This window comes from Halichoerus grypus, chromosome 3, assembly GCF_964656455.1.
Source record: "Halichoerus grypus chromosome 3, mHalGry1.hap1.1, whole genome shotgun sequence".
Taxonomy (NCBI): Eukaryota; Metazoa; Chordata; class Mammalia; order Carnivora; family Phocidae; genus Halichoerus; species Halichoerus grypus.
Window position 1 is genome coordinate 140,764,676 of NC_135714.1, and position 19,562 is coordinate 140,784,237.

Genomic DNA, 19,562 nt, shown 5'->3' on the forward strand with positions numbered 1-19,562 from the left:
GCCCGATGCGGGGCTCGATCCCAGGACCCTGGGATCATGACCTGAGCCGAAGGCAGACGCTTAACGGTCTGAGCCACCCAGGTGCCCCTTGATATTTCTTAATAAAGGTATTGAAAATTAAAAAAAAAGGGACGCCTGAGTGACTCAGTCGGTTAAGCGTCTGCCTTCGGCTCAGGTCATGATCCCAGGGTCCTGGGATTGAGTCCCACATCGGGCTCCTTGCTCAGCAAGGAGCCTGCTTCTCCCCCTGCCTGCCTCTGTCTCTCTCTCTCTCTGATAAATAAATAAAATCTTAAAAAAAAAATTAAAAAAAAAACTGCCTTTCAACATAGGCAGAATCAAGTAACAAGCAAGAGATTCCTTCTACATCTAAGGCGTGAGTTTCTATTATACTCCCATTGGACACCAAACAAAATGCTTGAGTTAGATGGTAACACCAATAATCAAAGGTGAATCCTTTGCTGTGTAGTTGACTAATTAGATGCAGAAATCACTTCCTCCAAAACTTGAATGAACTATAGTAGTAGTTTCATAGCAAATGGTCATATAGAAAGTAGTTTCAGATTAAAATAAAACATATTGCTAGAATCTGAATTTCTAAAGCTTTGTAAAGTTTAATAAATCTCTATCATATTTTATAATCTCATGAAAATTAATTTTGAAAAAAAATAGAAAGTAAAACTGTGTCATGGACCTAAGCATATAACTTTCATACACTAAACATTCATAGTCATTCACGGCTCTATGGAACTTGTTTAGGAGTAAACCTGCTTAGGTTTAGAGGTAGGAATAATTGCAATAATCCTATCTGTAAAGAAGTTGATAATTTGTGAAAACATATACTGCTGCCTCACCTAACAAATATCTTTTTATTCTGTAACTCACACATGAGCTTCATTTTCTGTGCCTTGCAGCATCGCATGTCCGATGGTTTACTGGTGCCAGTATTTTTTTTTCCCTAAGAAACTCTCTTTCTGATGCTGACATCAAAAGTACAAATCCCAAAGAATTCAAAGTGTTCCTTTGTATCAGAGAATGTGTACGTATTCTTTGACAGTGGTTGCATGAAGAGATCCTCTGCAATTCTTTTCTTCACCTTCCTTATCCAGATTTGCAAGTTTTGATGAATGGAATGATCAATGTGAAAAGTGAGAGGCTGAAAGCCCAAGTCAGACACCCAGCACCCGGGAACACTGTCCTTTTCTTCAATCTCCTTGTCACTCTTTTAAGAACAAAGTCTTATCATCAGTTCTACCCTCATGTCATGCCTATTTCAATTATTTAACAGAGTTGCAGAGACAGGGAAGAGAATGAGGATTGAATAGATGTCATTTCTCATCTTCACCTGGAGGTTATGAAGGCTGCTCCGAGTAGCTCTGGGTGGGTATTCGTAGGCATGAGGGGGGGAAAACAATACTCAGACTGCTATCTATCCCCGACCCGCTTCAGCAGTACTTCAAATTAAGGGATTCTAAATCCACGTTGGCATTGTCAGTGCTGCAAAAAGTTGAGTTAAATGTTGGATAATCAGCAAGCTCTAAAAATCCTAGCTAATTAAACATGTGTGGCTTTACCTGCTCTTCCCACACCCCAAGACACCTCCACATCAAGATTTTTGATCAACAATCTTTGAAACAAAATGATCACATTGAGTCTCATTAAACAGCCATGAATTCAAAGTAAATTTTTTTTAAATGCACACCAGGGAGGAGTTTTAACAGTCTACCTGCCAAACAAATGAAAAAGCAAATAAACAAAAAGCAGAATCAAATCTGTAAATACAGAGAACAAACTGATGGTTGCCAGAGGCTGGGGGATGGGGGGTAGGGGTGAATGCAAAATGGGTGAAGGGGAGTGGGAGATACAGGCTTCCAGTTATGGAATGAGTACAGGAATAAAAGGCACAACATAGGGAATATAGTCAGTGCTATTGTAATCCAGTTGTATGGTGACAGATGGTAGCTACACTCGTGATGAGCATACCATAATGTATAGAGGTGCTGAATCACTATCTCGTACACCTGAAGCTAATGTAACAATGTGTATCAACGATACTCAAATTAAAAAAAAATTAAAAATAAACAAAATATTTTAAAAATTAAAATACTGTCCAAGGTGTATCAGCAATTACTGTTTTCATTTAATTGTCAATAAAATGTGTTATTCAGTCTTACTTATTAATGCAATTACTCACAACATCTGTTTTAAACAAGAAAAGCTAATGTGCATTATGGTTATTTCATTGCTGAAAGCAAATAATAATATGGAAATTTCCTAGTTTCATTATATAAAACTATTTCAATACTCTTAGTATACTCAGTGGAATTCACTATAAGCATGTGGGACTCTAATATTCAATTGAGACTTAGAAGTTGGAAAATACTCTTCTGAAGAAAAGAAAAGAGAACTAGCCTTCCTACCCCCTAGCATTCTCCATAAAGTATTTCACATCTGCTAAAGATGTATTTCATTTGGTTAATACAGAGCATTCCAGATAAATGTGCACAGTTTACTCATAAATTAATGTTTGTGATTACTTTACCTGGATCTCAGCTATTTCCAAACTCAGAAGTCAGTTGCTACTCAAGTAACAATACAGAAAATTATTGTAACTACCTTTGACAAAGAATCATTTGGCACCCTGTTATGTTGTGATATAACATTCAACCAAAAAAAAAAAAAAATGGTTTAAACAATAAAGGAATTGAACCACTTCATTGGAAGGTGGTTTGGTTTTAAATAGGGGTTGGTTTCAAGCAAGGACTAATCCAGTAGCTCATCCATATATCACTCAGAACCTAGCTTTTCTTTCTTTCTCTGCCCTGCCTATTTCCAAGTCACCTTCACATCAGGAGTATCTCTGGTAAGCCTTGAAGCTCCAACCTTTTCCCTCACAACATCTAAATCTAGAACTCACACTCTCATACAAACCATCGAAAAGAAGAGAGTAATTCTATTCCAGAAGTTTTCAGGGACAATAAAACTTCCTAAAGGAAGCTCTAAAGGATCTATGTGTGCCATTGATTCTGATAGAGTTATATGTCTATTTCTGAACAAATTACTATGACAGAGTATTATGACATAGTGACTAGTTTAAGGCAATCAAGACCCATCCTGAATCACGTGGCTAAGAAAAGACAGGGTTGGTTCTCTGAGCACTGTTACCAGAAGGAAGAATGCAAGACCACAGGTATCCACTAAGGCTGAGTCTTCACTACTCAGTCCTATCCTGCCTGAGCCAAATAGACCTCTGAATACAATCATGGACTTTATGTGCCCAGAGTAGAGCATGACTAGATGATTATGTTAAAGGAATAACAGAAGAAAAAAAATAATCTTATTGTTTAAACAGGATCTGGTAAATGTACTTTTTCTCCAGGGGACAAGCTAAAGAGGTTAAGTGACTCACTCAAATTAAAAACCTCAATGAGATACCACCTCACACCAGTCAGAATGGCTAAAATTAACAAGTCAGGAAATGACAGATGTTGGCGGGGATGCGGAGAAAGGGGAACCCTCCTACACTGTTGGTGGGAATGCAAGCTGGTGCAGCCACTCTGGAAAACAGTATGGAGGTTCCTCAAAAAGTTGAAAATAGAGCTACCATATGATCCAGCAATTGCACTACTGGGTATTTACCCCAAAGATACAAATGTAGGGATCCGAAGGGGTACGTGCACCCCGATGTTTATAGCAGCAATGTCCACAATAGCCAAACTGTGGAAAGAGCCAAGATGTCCACCGACAGATGAATGGATAAACAAGATGTGGTATATATATACAATGGAATATTATGCAGCCATCAAAAGGAATGAGATCTTGCCATTTGCAACGACGTGGATGGAACTGGAGGGTATTATGCTGAGCGAAATAAGTCAATCAGAGAAAGACATGTATCGTATGATCTCACTGATATGAGGAATTCTTAATCTCAGGGAACAAACTGAGGGTTGCTGGAGTGTGGGGTGGGGTGGGAGGAATGGGGTGACTGGGTGATAGACACTGGGGAGGGTATGTGCTCTGGTAAGCGCTGTGAATTGTGCAAGACTGTTGAATCTCAGATCTGTACCTCTGAAACAAATAATGCAATATATGTTAAGAAAAAAAAAAAAAAAGAAGAAGATAGCAGGAGGGGAAGAATGAAGGGGGGGAAATCAGAGGGGGAGATGAACCATGAGAGACGATGGACTCTGAAAAACAAACTGAGAGTTCTAGAGGGGAGGGGGTGGGAGGATGGGTTAGCCTGGTGATGGGTATTAAAGAGGGCACGTTCTGCATGGAGCACTGGGTGTTATGCACAAACAATGAATCATGGAACACTACATCTAAAACTAATGATGTAATGTATGGTGATTAACATAACAATAAAAAAATTAAAAAAAAAAGAAAATAGTAAAAAAAAAAAGGAAGAATGCAAGACCACAGGTATCCACTAAGGCTGAGTCTTCACTACTCAGTCCTATCCTGCCTGAGCCAAATAGACCTCTGAATACAATCATGGACTTTATGTGCCCAGAGTAGAGCATGACTAGATGATTATGTTAAAGGAATAACAGAAGAAAATAAAATAATCTTATTGTTTAAACAGGATCTGGTAAATGTACTTTTTCTCCAGGGGACAAGCTAAAGAGGTTAAGTGACTCACTCAAATTAAAAAACTCAATGAGATACCACCTTCACCTTTGGTGAAGCTGGACTCCATTTCATGTATGCTGAATCTCAGGCAAATGTCCTCCCTACTAAACTATTGTTCCCATTATTATTTAATTTTACCTTATTTTCTCAATTTTGATGAAATGAACTCCAGTTATATTCTATAAATGGGACCCATTTTATATCCCTATTCTGACCTTATGTGTCATGGACAGATAACTATAACAAAAACCAAAACTTCCCCAGTGAGAGGTTAACAGCTTTGGGGATTATATTAACTCTTTTAATCTTTGGGACTGTAATTTTGTGCCTCAAAAAACAAATAATCAAATGCAGTAATAATAGAAAGGACACTAGACTGGCAGTCAGAAGGCCTGTATTTTTGTCCCAACTTTACCACTAACTAGTCATGTGACATTGGCAAGTTATTTATTCTCTATGGGTTTCCTTTTTGGAATTAAGAATTTTTAAGGGACTTTCTGATTCTGGGATCCTTTGATTCTAAAATTTTGCTTAAGGAATGTGAAAGGGTATTGTACCTTAATTACAAAGAAACACATAAAGTGTGAATTGAGATTGGCTAATCTCAAATTAGTCTTTGGCTCTGAGATTATGCTATTTAACTTTTATGATTGTCTACTAAAAATAGAATTAATAAATCTATCCACCAGATAAATAATAATTTATCCACTCTGTTCAAAATGAAGAATATATATCAAAAAGCCATATTGTTTTCAATTCACTCAAATTGCCAGGGAGCAGCTACTTTGAGTAAGGAAAGGTAGCCCAGTGGGCTGTCATTGGAAAGGCAAATAGAAGATCTTGAAAGGGACATTCTAGAAAAAGGAAAGAGAGGTAAATATTCTTTAAGAAAAAAAAAAGAAAAATTGAAGTAGAGAAATATCATAAAATCATGAAAGTAGTAAAGAAAAATGTACATATAATCAAAGGTGTTTTTGTTTTTGTGTTTTTCCTCTCTCACCTCCTAAAGCATGGTTGCCATGCATGGTCAATTTGTGAGTGAGAAAAGGTTAGAAGAAAAGCATCCATAGCCCCTCTTCGCCTCTTATGAAACTCCTATCATCTTAGATAGAGAGTCTGTGCTGACGGAGTGTATGGCAGCATGCAGTGCAGGTAGCAGGAGCACCCTTGGTATGATCTCTGGTTTGTTTCTACATTTGAAATACAGTGGGCCTTAGAGAGATTTGCTTATAAATCCTAGAGAATTATTTTTAAAAAAATACATGCTAGTTGACTAAATATGGGAATCTGCACAATCATCATAATTTCCAGTTATAGAGTATGAAATTAAGTTATCCCTAGAGGTCTAAGAATTTGATTATCCTTGTAAGAGACAGATGTCGTAGAAGCCCAAATCCCTAAGGTGAATTAATTGCAGCCTAATAAGTGGTGTTAACATATCTAAAAAAGAAGGGAAAAGTGGATTAATAGAAGCAAAGTGGCCCTCTTACAAAAGTAGGCAAACGAGATTTAAAGAAGCTGGATTGGTCAGTCTCTGTACTCAACTAGAGAAGGAGAGTGGGAGAGATGTGGAGTTATGAATCTCTTTAGAGAGGGATCTTCCCCCATGGCTTTCTCAGGTCGTGGCTTTCTGAAGATATAGATGAACTAACTCCACTCCAAACCATTTAATTTCCCTCACTGACTCCATGTTATGAAGGTATATTTGATTGCTAATTTCATTTCCAGAACTTTCTTCGATCTTGTACTTAAGCATTATAGATAGATGATAGATAGATAGATAGATAGATAGATAGATAGATAGATAGATAGATAGATAATAGATAGATAGATGATAGATAGATAGATAGATAGATAGATAGATAGATAGATAGATAGATAATGATAGATAGATGATAGATGATAGATAGATAGATAGATAGATAGACAGATAGATAGATGATAGATTTGACCAACTTCATTGTACATAAATCTTTTATAACTTTGATTTATCTATCTATCTATCTATCTATCTATCTATCTATCTATCTAAGAGATTGATCATCTCTGGTTGTGGTTGTCTCTGGAATGCAAGTGTGAGGCATTGCCCTTTAATTGTCCAAACAACCTCCAGAACTGATATCTCTGGAAGATAAGTCTACATCTTTCCCCTAACCATTAATACCAACTATATCCAAAATAGATATGTTATTATGGTTTTTGTACTTCTAGGGTTATTAACCAAACAGATAATTATAGTGTTATGCCACATGAAATATGTCAAAATGTATGTTGATTATAAAGCTTAGAGTTAGATTTATTATTTTTTAAATCTTAATCTGTGAATTATTTCTTATAGTTTAAATCTTCTGTACTATAATAATAGCTAAGAAATAGTTTATACATTTTCCTTTTTTTCTTTATATGCCTTAAAACAACAATAACAAAAAACTAGATGTGAAGTTAATAAATTTGTATATTCAAGGGACTCTAAATTTCTAATGGAACACGTCAAATTGGCTCACATTTGAATTAGCAAATTCCTAATTCTGAAATTAGATTATTTGCCCTATATATGCATGCATTATTTTGATAACTTTAAGATAAGCAAAATACATTAAGGAAACTTCAAAGGAAGATTTGTCTTATTTATTCAACAATCAGGAAATGTCCATTTTGTGTACAAGATGTTTTCCCTTCCTTTAGAGAGAATCAACACTTGAAATTACAGAAATCATTGTCCTGAATAGATTCTTCTTGCTTTCCAACACACAGGGTATATTCTGTGTAATTTATCCACCTTAAATGCAATTTGCAATTTTCGGACTATTTATTTAGTTCATCAAAACAAGCAATTTAATGGCCTATAAGATTTGACAGTATGTTTCAAACATACTGTTAAAGAGAAACTTAATTCTATCCTATAGAAAACCAAGATGTAATTGAAACTGAAAAAGTGCTTCCCTTTCTGATGCTCAGAATTATGTCTCTTTTCAAAATAATATGTAGGCTGGGAGTTTCCTTTCTTTTTCTCATAATTAACTTTATTTCCCTTTAAGAATGCCCACTGAATCACACTGTGACTATAATAAAATACATTTGCCCCTGAAAGAAACACAGCCGTTCATAAACGGGTACTTCTTTAAAAGATTTGTGAGGATGTCTGAGTTGTGTCTGAACATCAATATCTGGATAAAAATTGCAGCTATTTTTAAGGTTGAATAATTTCATTATTATTTCTAAAGTGTCAAAAACCAAATTTGTTTGATTCTTTTTTTCAAAAGTCATGTAAGCCATCCCGGCTTTCTCTGATTCATAGCCAAGCAGACATGAGCAGCAGGAGATTTCTGGTGGTGACATAATGTGATGGGTAAGGGGGGAGAGGGGGGTCGGGCTGGCGGAGGGCGGGGAACACTTGGGATTGAATCAGTGTATTCATTCTCAAATATCATTCAGAGACTGATCATTCTGGGTATCAATCAAAATTGCCACTTAAGATTTTCACACGATCTTTCCTTCAAAACTATCTTAAGTTCTACCAAAGAACCTAGACAACGAGTAAATAATATATAACTTTTCTTGCTTTTAGCATTTCCGTATCTATTTTCACAATTGATCAGTGCCACTCACTCCACACCCCACATCAATAAAGTTAAGAGACCGCTTTTTGATGTTCTGATAATCACATTACCAGATCAAAGAAAAGACACATTTCTTAGAGAATACTTCCAGTTAATACAAAGCTAATAAGTTTACTCACTTTACAAATATGTTTTCATTCTCAGAAACTCCAGAAATACCCAACGTGTCTATGACAGGAGAATTACTAAAGGAAAAGTACCTCTCAACTCTGAATTAGACAAATCTCTTGAAGTTTTGTACAAATTCTAGCCACATCAAGCTCTCCCTGCTCTTCAGTGACATTTTCAAAATCAGTTCAAACAAAGTGGGAAAAGGGGATAAATGTCTTTTCTCATTTGCAGGAGTGTTTGAGTTTATTAGCCTCTTCCTCTAAGGCACTTCTTGATACCTCACTCCCATCTACTTTGTTTACTTGTTTTGCTTTATTTTGTTTTTGTTTCCTTCTGTCCCTAGCACCTCTTTTTGAGAAAAAAAGATTAACATACAGAACTGGAGGTGGGGAAAGACTATTTTCTACAAAATGACTGAGACCCGAGGTCTAGAAAATAGTCATGTTAAAGACACAAGAGGATTACAGTTTCCGGCATCCTATCTCAAGGTCCCTTTTAGGGGAACACAACAACATTTGTAATATTTTCACCCAAATCCTTGAGTCTGCTCAATCTCTTTCCTGAAAAAGCTTTGAAATAAGTTCTCTGCATGTGATCTTTCAAGCAGTTTGTCAGAACAACGGCAGCTACATTTCACTGCAAATAAAGCCCAAGTGTGATAAACTGGATAATCTACTTCTCTAGCCCATGTAAGTTTCAAATAATGCTTTGCTTGTGAAGAAAAAAATACAAATGAAACGGATTATCAAACAAAAGTAATACACATGTACACATTCGGAATGAATACAGAGAGCAACAGATCCTATGAGACAGGGACATGTCACCCTAACTCGTGCTATGTGTTCAGTGACACGGCTGGCCTATCTGTGGCTCCTCTGTCACGTTGTTAAGAAAGTTACTCTCAAACATTCTAGGTTAGTGGGCAGTGAGCAAAATTAGCAAACATCAATAGCCCCAGGGTCTGCAAACAGATGACAGCAATGTCCACAGCCACCCAGGACAGCTGGGCTGTGCCCCATGAGCCCTCAAAGTCCAAAGTGACTTCATAGATGTTTAGGAAAAGAGGCAGAAGTTTCTATCTGTCAAGCTGCAAGTGTCCTTGTGGATTTGGTTCCTTTCTTCATCCAGAAGACAGTGGTTACATTGACTCTGCTCCTGCGAGTTAGAAAGGATGCTCCTGCCATCCACCACTACACACTGAGAGCGGGAGCCCGCTGCCCTTAAGCCTCCGCCACGTCCTGCGGCGCCAAGTGCAGCGCAGGCTACAGTTGGCTGGGCTGTCCTGTTTTAGCAAAGCAAACCTCCTCTTACCTCGACTTCCTTGTTCTTCTCTTTGTTCCTGCCCACTGAACTTCTCCCATTGCTGGCAGTCTCCCGTACTGGGATTACGGAAATCTGGTGGAGGGGCATACTGGCAGGGCTGCACGAGGCCAGCTCCTGATTGGATGCCTTATCTCTTCACTCGCCCTGAGTAGCCCACCTGCACAATTGTTCATATCCTTGCTTTGCCAAGCTCAGTTCTAAACAAAAAAAAAGGGGGGGGGGGGATAGTGTTTGAGACACTGTGCGGCAGAAGCCAGGGTCTCTGGCCAAAATGTTCAAGCACACTGAAAGGGAGTTTAAAAGAAACGTAGGAGCAAATAATCCGGGGAGTGTTGCATTCTCAAAAGGACGATTTACTGCAAGTCATAACTGCACTGCTTTGTCACTGGAGCACCCCCTCTCCCCTAAGAGCATTGTGGGAGACTATTCAATTTCTATGGTACCTAATAACTGCCATGGAAACCAAGGAAACCTAGGTCTCACAGGCCCTTATTAGCAACCGCTTCCTTTAATGGCACAGACTCCCACATTTGCGGCGGCTGCCACTTCTGCTTTTGTTTCTCCCGATTCCCCAGGAGTCCACTAAGCACCCAGAGACATTGCGTCCCGCTGACTAGGTAAATAAGCAGAAGGCTGAAAAGCTTAGTGTCCTATTTGGAGCCAAATCTCTTCCTTGAAAAGCACGGCTAGCTGGCTGTGTCCTTCATGCATCCCCAGTAATCTACTTAGGTCAAGGGATCTGCCTCGAAGTGAAGAGTGTTGAACAAGGTGTTTAAAAATAAGAAGGGAGAGAGAAAGACAGAGAGAGACAGGGACTGGGAGCAAGTGTAAATGTCTTTCTTTGGCTGGTTGTAAGAGACAGTTAACCGTTCCCTGCACCTTCCTTAGTAAGACATCAGCAACAGGAGTGAGAAGGCATCATCATTCTGAGGCACACAGCACCACACGGCCCATTTCAGCTTTACTGTAACTTCTGTGCCTCTGAAATATATTTGTTAGGATCAGTAGTAGCCTCTATTTACTTTGCCAGGAAGGAAACACACTCTGCTAAGCGTGTGACTGTGCTCTTAACAGTTAATACAATTTGGAGAAAATAAATGGTTAATCAAAATTTCTGTCCTTCAAATTAAAAAAAAAAAAATCCATCTCTCAGTAGAGCGAATTCACAAAATACATTAACTTTTTAAAAATCACTCTCCCCTGTGATCGTTTCCTCTTTGTTAGGGTATTCAGTAATCCATCTTTAAAAGGACAGAATTTTAGATACATGCACTTTTCCAGACATTGTAAATAGATCAGATCTCTCTTTTGTGTTTTGTGTTTCTTCACCCCAAAAGAAGCAAAATTCAGAAAATCTGTTGTTTTTACACTTCCTTACACATCTAATTTGTCCCCAGTCACACAGGAGATCTTCAAAGTAGTTTTGAGTTGCGATGCCTCTCTAACTAGCCATTTCTATAGGATGTTTACATTTCTTTAAACTCAGGATAGAGATAAAAAGTAAAAAGGGTAGGTAGTCTCCTTGGCAAATTAGCCAACAATAATCACTGTAAAGATTGCTAAAAAACTTTAATTTAAATAATTGCTGAAATAAATACTTCAATGTACTTTCAAGTTTGGTCTAACTGTGAGTTCCTTTTGACTGGCCGCCCTCTCATGAGCTCTGGCAGTGGTCCTCACTTCTACCATCCATCAGGCTCATCTGGGGACACTCTGTAACACACAGATACCTGAGACTCACTATACCACAGATTCAGGTTCGGTAGGACTATGGCGGGAACCTGAGGTGGGCATTTCTTAAAAATATCACAGATGATTCTGATACAAACCAATTTTAAGAACCACTGCACAATATCAATACAATAGCTTAAGAAAAATAAGCTACTTAAAGTTTGCCTTGTGACAAATCTCTGCTTTAAAATAGTAAAAAACAAGAGAGGTAGGTAGCCCTAACCTTGGCATTTGCTCATCATCACTCTTAGTTCACAGAGCATATTTGTTAAATACAGTACTAAAAGCCAAACTCCTCCAAAAATGCCATGTTCAAAGTTAAACTGATAATATTTAAAGATTGCTATGGCTTAAGGATCACATCTATGACCTGTAATTATGAGGTGGGTAATTCCCTACTTTAAAAAGAATCATTAATCTCTCTGTCTAGAAGGGCTCTCTTAATTAAGGGAAGGTTGGAAATAGAAGTCTGTAAATTTAAAGGTGTGTGACAAATACTAAAATGTAAATTACGAATCTGTTTAGAAAAGTAATATTGTCAGTGTTTACATCCATGAAAAATTCCATGAAAAGCTAAGGCAGCTTTCCAGATAATTTAGACTCCATCCAGTACTTTTGCTTAAAATATTCATTGAAGTTACAGGAAAGGAGATTTTTAGCTTGAATTAACCAAAGGCTGTCTTAATCCTTTACCTCATTATGCATGTGAGTTATTCTTTGTTTACTCTGAGATTTTTCAAAAATCAGATTTGAATTTCAAGCTAATTTGATTTATGTGGTTGAGTTATTTCAATTAGCTTTATCTTGAAATTTAAAATGTAAATCAAATTTCAGGAAAAGGATATTTACTTCCTAGAGCATTTTATACACTAAACAAGAGGTTTATTATGTTTTTCCAAGTAAATGCTTCAGAAATAACAAGAAAAATTAATAACCAGGATATTTAATAAACATTTAGCTGGCACTATATTAGGTATTCCCATAAAATGAACTTTCAAAATTTTTGAACTCTATTGGGGGAAAAAAGGCTTCTACCACTCTGTGGTACTTAGAACACTGGAACATAACATCAGCTAAAGCCAATGACTTGGATTTATCTAACACCCTTCTTAAAGCAGCTCCCAAAGTGTTCTGCCAACAGGAAGCATGGAGTTTCTCTGGGATAACTCATCATGCAACAACCCAAACCTAAAAAAAGAAAAATGTTGTGGAATGCATTTTTCCTATGGGAGCACAGTCCATCTTGCACAGTAATTAAACCCTACGGAATAAACAAGAGGCATTCTGCGTTCAACAACTGAGCGCTACCAGGTACCGGCCATGCTACCAGAGAAGAGCTGTGGCTTCTGGAATCATTCAGCTAATTTGTGTCTGTGTACACAATCTCAATACGTGATCCAGATTTCCAAACTTGATTTTTGTGGAAACTATTGACTCTAATTATCATTGAAGCCGTTCTGGAACATTGGCTCTCCACCTGGACACTATTTCATACACGTGTCTGAATTACATTTGTTTTGCTTCTACTCTGTGGCTTCCAACCCTTTGGCTCTGGGAACAGTAGCTCAATTACTGCCTCTGGCTAGTAGATTTGGCATTTGCTGTTGGTAATTCTAATGTTAGGACTGAAGCTCTCCCTAAGAGATTCTAAATTTGGTGCTTCTCCTTGTTCTCGATGACCTAAGTTGTCTCTAGTCCAAAAGGAAAACAAAGCAAAATATGCATCTGATTCTCCACTGTAAGTAAGACCTACTTCAATCTTTGTCAGCTTCAAAAAAAAATGGGCCTCTAAGGGGTTTATTTTTATTATGATTAAGCAAGAAAAGAAACATAGTATCAAGCAAAGACAAGTAACCAAGTAAATATCTGCTGATGTATTAACTGGACAGACTCATAATTCAACAAACATTTATTGAGCATATTCTCTGTTTTCTGAGCCATGCTAGGAATCAAGGAGCAGGAGGTTATATACAAAATTATATGGGAAAATTTCAGTAGTCGAGGAGTTTGCTGTGTCACTAAGGAGATATGACTTACACAGGTTAGTCAGTTTGAAAAATACATGGCACAATACAATCAATATTTGAAACGTAATACAGAATCTTAAATGTAAGTGTCAAAGAAGGTTTGAACACCAAAAAAAATCACAGGTCTAAACGGATCATTTTAAGGAGGAAATGGAGTCCAAGGTGGGGCTTAGCAGGGATAAGGTATTTAGTCACTTCATCATAGAGATGAGTGTGAGACTGGCATGTGAAAGTTCAGGACATTCATTTAAATAACAGAGAAAATTTGTTTAAAGTTATCAATTGGTTTAGGCCATATATGGCCATTAGAATGTGCCACTGATTGAAACTTGGGAAAGGAGAGGGAAGAAACCAGGCCAACAACTGGAAGAAAGAACAAGTCTATGCAAAGCAATATCGAAATTATAAATGCACTGAGAGCGGTCATATAAGTAATAAAGATAAGAACATTAAATGAATTACGAAAATGGAAACAAGGCATTCTGAGTCGGGGAAAGGATATTTCATAACACACCCCTATTGATTGAATGGGTTTCGACCTGCCATCGCACAATGCACCTGATGGCCACTGTCAGAGGTTATCAGGAAGAACACACGAGCAAGTTATCATGGCATAAAGAGTTTGTATCTCGTGGAAAAGAAGGGGGGAAAACTTAGGTTAAAAAGCTATTTTTAGGGGCGCCTGGGTGGCTCAGTCGGTTAAGCGTCTGCCTTCGGCTCGGGTCATGATCCCGGGGTCCTGGGATCGAGCCCCGCATCGGGCTCCCTGCTCAGCGGGAAGCCTGCGTCTCCCTCTCCCACTCCCCCTGCTTATGTTCCTGCTCTCGCTGTGTCTGTCAAATAAATAAAATCTTAAAAAAAAAAAAGCTATTTTTACTAGGGAAATGCTGAAGAATATACTTATGTAGAGTTACTTAGAGTTAGAGAAAATATCAAACAAGCAAAACAAGATCCATGGGAAAAATGAGAGAACAAAATAAAAACAAAAATAATTAAAATTTCTGGTTCTGGGTTTACAAAAAGTCTGCAATGCAATGAATTCTAAGTGGGTGTGTTTTCCTGGGTTTTGCCTGATTGTTGAAATCCAACTGTGATTATATTTGGGATGTACAAGCATCTTTCATAATTAGAAGAATATCCATTTAATGCAGAAATTCTGTCCCTGAAGACCTTTCAGAAGCAACTGGATGATCAACCTTCAATACTGAACATAGGATGATGGATGAGATGACCTCTCAAGATCTTTGATTTTATTCTCTGGAAAGTATTGGTCCTAATTTTGGACACATCGTTTTCTGAAGTTGAAGCAGACTATAATGGAGCCAAGTAATTTATTTCAGTCTTTTGGAGAATCGATAGCAATCCTCACAGTTACATAAAATGTGTGATAATTACAGCAGGCACTGAAATAGTCAGTTGTACCAGTTTGTATTTTCATATTACGCTCATGACAAAAGAGTCTCATCAGAAACAGAATCTCCTTCCTAACTTCACAGGACTGATCTTTACTCCATTCTAATTTGCTGAGGAAAAGAAAAAAAAATCATTTTGTTCAATTCTCAAAAAAAAAAAAAGAAATTTCATATTATAAGTAATTAAAAATCTAAGGAATGTAAACATACATTAATATCTAATCAGCTTTGTGGACATAGTTTAGGATTAAATAAAGTAAAATTTTTATGTTGTATTTTACTTTCTTGGTCAGATAAATTAAATTAAAATTTTGTTTAAAAATACAAGATTTATTTTGGCAAATAAAGTTAAACAGCTTTGTCTCCAAGTATATAAACCTGTAGTTAATCTTTGTTAATGTTCTCTATGACTTTTAAAATATTAGTGTATCTGACGGAACAAAGCTCTTAGTGCAAATATCTATTTCTTTACACATCTTTCAGAAAATACAAAGCAGTCATCCCAGAAGGATGGATTGGCATCTATGGGGAATTCGGAGGCATGAGGGAGGGTATTCAAGTCACTTGCTTCAGAGCCTCCCAACCCTTATCACCGAGGAATGGGGGTGCCAGGGTGTTCTCACACAGGGCAGGGGCTCTCCCTCCCCTTCCATATTCTGAAACTCAACTGTCAGTGTCTCAAGGGGTCTCATAAACCCCAGCCTTCTCAGAGCCTAGCAACACAGTTCCTCTCAGCCTTTCAGTGACTTAAAGAAGAAAACAGTGGTTTCTCCTCATTCATGTCAAAATTCTGACAGTGCATCAGAAAATTAAAGAGCAAATTTAATTAAGTGCTTCTTGTATGGTTTTAAGATATTAAGCAAAGGGAGAATTGGCCCTGACAATCCTAATCAAGCAAATACATACACATACATACACGCATGAATGCATGCACACAAGCACGTATGCAAAAACACAAAACAAATGATGTTATTTTGGATTCCTAACTAAAATTTAAGTCCAGATATAAAGCTATATGTATCTGCTCAAACTTAACTTATTTGTATTCCCTATACAAATTTAAATTTCTCTTTCTAGTCTATTGACTTTAAGTAGAAAACAGAATCATAGATTTTTATATTTAAAAGGAAAATCAGAAAGCACCCTACCATTTTACAGATGACCAATTAAGTCCCGGTAGACTGAATGTTTAACATAAGTGAAGACTAGTTGATGGCAGAGTCAATGTAGAACAATCTTCCTGATTCACAGAGACTCCTTGCCCTTTTGCATGATCTGAACCAACCTGATGAATATAAAGCTTAGGTGCTTTTCAAAGTAAAAACAGGCTATGTAAAAAATACATTTATTTATGTATATTATGCATTTATTTTCTCACTCTTAGCTATTCTGAAAGAAATATCTTTTGTAGTATAATTGTGAACTACATGTATCTTCTCTTTGGAAATCACATTTTACTAAATTTTTTTTAATTTCTGAAAGATCTGATTTTTTATTATTCAAGGAATAATTATTGTTTGAAGACTAGCTTTCTTTCCATTTTTTTTTTTTTGCTCTCATGACCCACTGTTTATGAAAAAATGCCAAGTATCATTAAGCCAATGTTATTAATGTTTTCAGAGTAAATTATATTTAGGACAAATGTTTCTTTTGACAATATAATCAGTACTTTGGAAAGTCATGTAAGAAACAATGGGTCAAATTCAGAAAGTAAATCTATATATTCTTCTTTCATATCTGGCAGATTTTTATAAAAACAGAATTATTACCATAAGATTATATTTTGTATTTTCTGTCACTAAATAGGCTGTATCTCTAAAGTTCCAAAATAACAAGCACACTTGGGCAATTTGATTAATTTTCCAGATAGCCATGTATGGTCACAACCAAAACATCATTTCTAATATCACTGAGAGAATGAAGGTGTAACTGACTATAAGAATATTGATTTTCATAAGTTATTTATGGATATACATTAATACAGTTTTAGCCAACCCCAATACAACATTTCCCCTATAGAGAGTATCTTCAATTCAGAGTGATCCTATCAGATGCACATATATCTATTTTATTTCACCCAGAATTTTTTCACCCAAATGTAAAAATTATTACAGTATTTTTAGTTGGAAAATAGAACTTGGAAATTACCATCTTTTGACAAAAATAATCCATAATATATTTTCAACTTTAAAAATGAAAATTTTATTTTCCCACTTTACTGAATAGTTTTAATACACTAAATAAAGATTTTATAAGATAAAAAATATGCTACCTTAAATAATACATGACCACTAATTTCCCAGTTTTTGCAGCTTAAGAATTGGGGTTTTTTGTCCAAAATAATAGAATCTAAGTGGGTGTAACCCAAACTGAGCAATGTATTTTATGAGACCATTGAGTATACAAAACTATCTCTTGATCTTTTTGAGAACAAATTGCTTATTCTTATTTTTTTTACACTAATATGTATATTTTTTGCAGACTTTTAGAAATAGAACATGGAACCCCACCAGAATTTAATAATACTTCTTTTCAATGAACTATACTACTCCCTATAATGGGTTGAATTATGTCTCCCCTAAAATACATATTACAGTCCTAGCCCTCAGTACCTTATTATTTTATTTGGAGAAAGGTCTTTAAAGATGCCATCAATTCAATATGAGGACATTAGTGTGGGCCCCAATCCAGTACAACTGGTGTCCCACCTAATAAAAGAGGGGGCAGAAGTTTGGACACAGAGACAGACATGCATATAGGGAGACTGCCATGTGAAATTTGAAGTTATGCTACCAAAAGCTAGGGCACTACCAAAAGCTAGGGCCTGCCACAGATGCTTCCTTAATGCCTTCAGAAAGAACAGGGTACTACTGACAGCTTGATCTTGAACTACTAGCCTCCAGAACTGTGAGACAATTAACTTTTGTGGTTTAAGCTATCCAGTTTTTGGTACTCTGTTACAACAGCCCTAGGAAACTAATTCATTCCTATAGACAGGTTCTTCGAACCATTTTTTCTATTAACCCTACCCTAAAAGTGTGTAATACACTTTTAGTGAGTACTAAAAAATAACTGGCTATAACCCCAGTTGAACAATGTACTTTAAGAGACCATAGAGTATAGAAAACCATCTCTTGATCCTTTTGAGAAGAAAAGTGCTTTCTCCTATTCTTTAAACCAGCATTTATATTTGTGCAAGAGTTTTAGAAATAATTAAATGAAATAAGAAATGAGTTACTCATTAACTTAGAGTAGCTAATATAATGGTCCCAGAGAAAAAAGTGTGCTAAATTCACTAAATAGTCCCTTTGCGTATATTGTCATTTTTAAAATTAATGTCATGCTCTAATTTATTTGCTGATATGAATGAAACTATTATACCAACTTTTTAATTTACCATTATAAAATTAATACACTATTGGAAAATAAGGAACAACTGAAACCTTAACTCCTTATTTCATTGTCTATACTTAACATTTTTTTGATGCATTAAAGCAGTTTGGGTTAACCATTACCTACTCCATATTCAGACGGCTAAGATAGATATGACCTCTTTCTAGAAAAGAGGAAAGTGATGTTCAGAAAGATAAATTTACATTTCTACCTTCCAAATGCTGAGTAAGAGAATTAAAAGAAGCACTCAACTATCCCAGTTTTTAACTCTATGCAATTGACTATTGCTCATCAAATCTGGTGATGTTTTTCTTCAGGTTAGAAATACTTTCGGTGAGAGGCAAATGATGGGTGTACAAAAGATAGAAAGCAATTTGCTGAAACCTGAGCATCAAGAAAGACATGTTACTTAGGTTGACCCACATGAAAGTCAAAACCAGTAAAGCCTATGAAGCATGATATGTAATATGTGAGTGCTGATAAAGGACCAGGTGAAGCAGATGGTCCTGAGGATAGTCTTAGAAGAGTAGTATCTATTGGGTTCTAAGATGGCACATCTTTTTAGAAAATAAGAATGACCATCAACAAGAGCCAGAGCATTAGTTAGATAAAAGCAGTGGGCATCAAGTCCAAGGGAAACAGCTAAGGATAGAAAGAGAAGACCAAGGATGATGTAGTGAGAGCCAAGAGCAGAGAAAAGCAGTTTAGAAAGCAGCCTGATAATGAAGAGCACACATCCTGTCCGCATCCTGTGTGTTCCCTTATGTGTGGTTATAGGGACTTGAAAGAGCTAGAGAAAAAGGATGGGAGGAGTGGTAAATGGTTGAACTCAAGTTGCAAGACAGGTGTATTTTGAAGTAATGGAACATGTATTCCCTGTCTTGAACATATTTCAACAGTTAGAGGTCCATCTGAGTCATTGTAAGAAAAAAAAATTTTTGACAATTAGAGCTGTATGAAAATAAAAACCAGCTATTCTTTTAGTTTAAACTTTAATGTTCAAATAGGGTATACACAACCACTTATTGGGACGATTAACAAATAAATGTAAAAATCTTTTTAAAAACTGAACTTATGGTGAGTATAGCGTAATGTAAAAAGAAGTTGAATTACTATGTTGTACACCTGAAACTAATGTAACATTGTGTGTCTAAAAAAAACTGGATTCAACAACTTCTGAAGTATCTTTTAATTTGGGGACTTTATGACATTAGGTTTTGTGTTTATCTAATATGTAAGATTGCTCCTTGTGTAAAGATATTAAAGATATGATACCATATACTTTATCAAAGTAAGATTCAATATGAATA

At 36.4% G+C, this 19,562-nt stretch overlaps 1 protein-coding gene across 15 annotated transcripts in view; it reads right to left on the reverse strand.

The window, feature by feature from the left end:
• Window positions 1-19,562, reverse strand: part of MARCHF1 (membrane associated ring-CH-type finger 1) — an 861,947-nt gene that overhangs the window by 471,602 nt on the left and 370,783 nt on the right. For 3 of the 15 annotated variants that reach the window (XM_078069405.1, XM_078069393.1, XM_078069403.1), the window contains exon 3: window positions 9,678-9,886. The exons of the other annotated variants lie outside the window; for them this stretch is intronic. In XM_078069405.1, coding sequence (XP_077925531.1) covers window positions 9,678-9,776 — 99 coding nt within the window. In that variant the 5' untranslated portion in view covers window positions 9,777-9,886. The remainder of the gene's footprint in view (window positions 1-9,677; window positions 9,887-19,562) is intronic. 15 annotated transcript variants of the gene reach the window in all.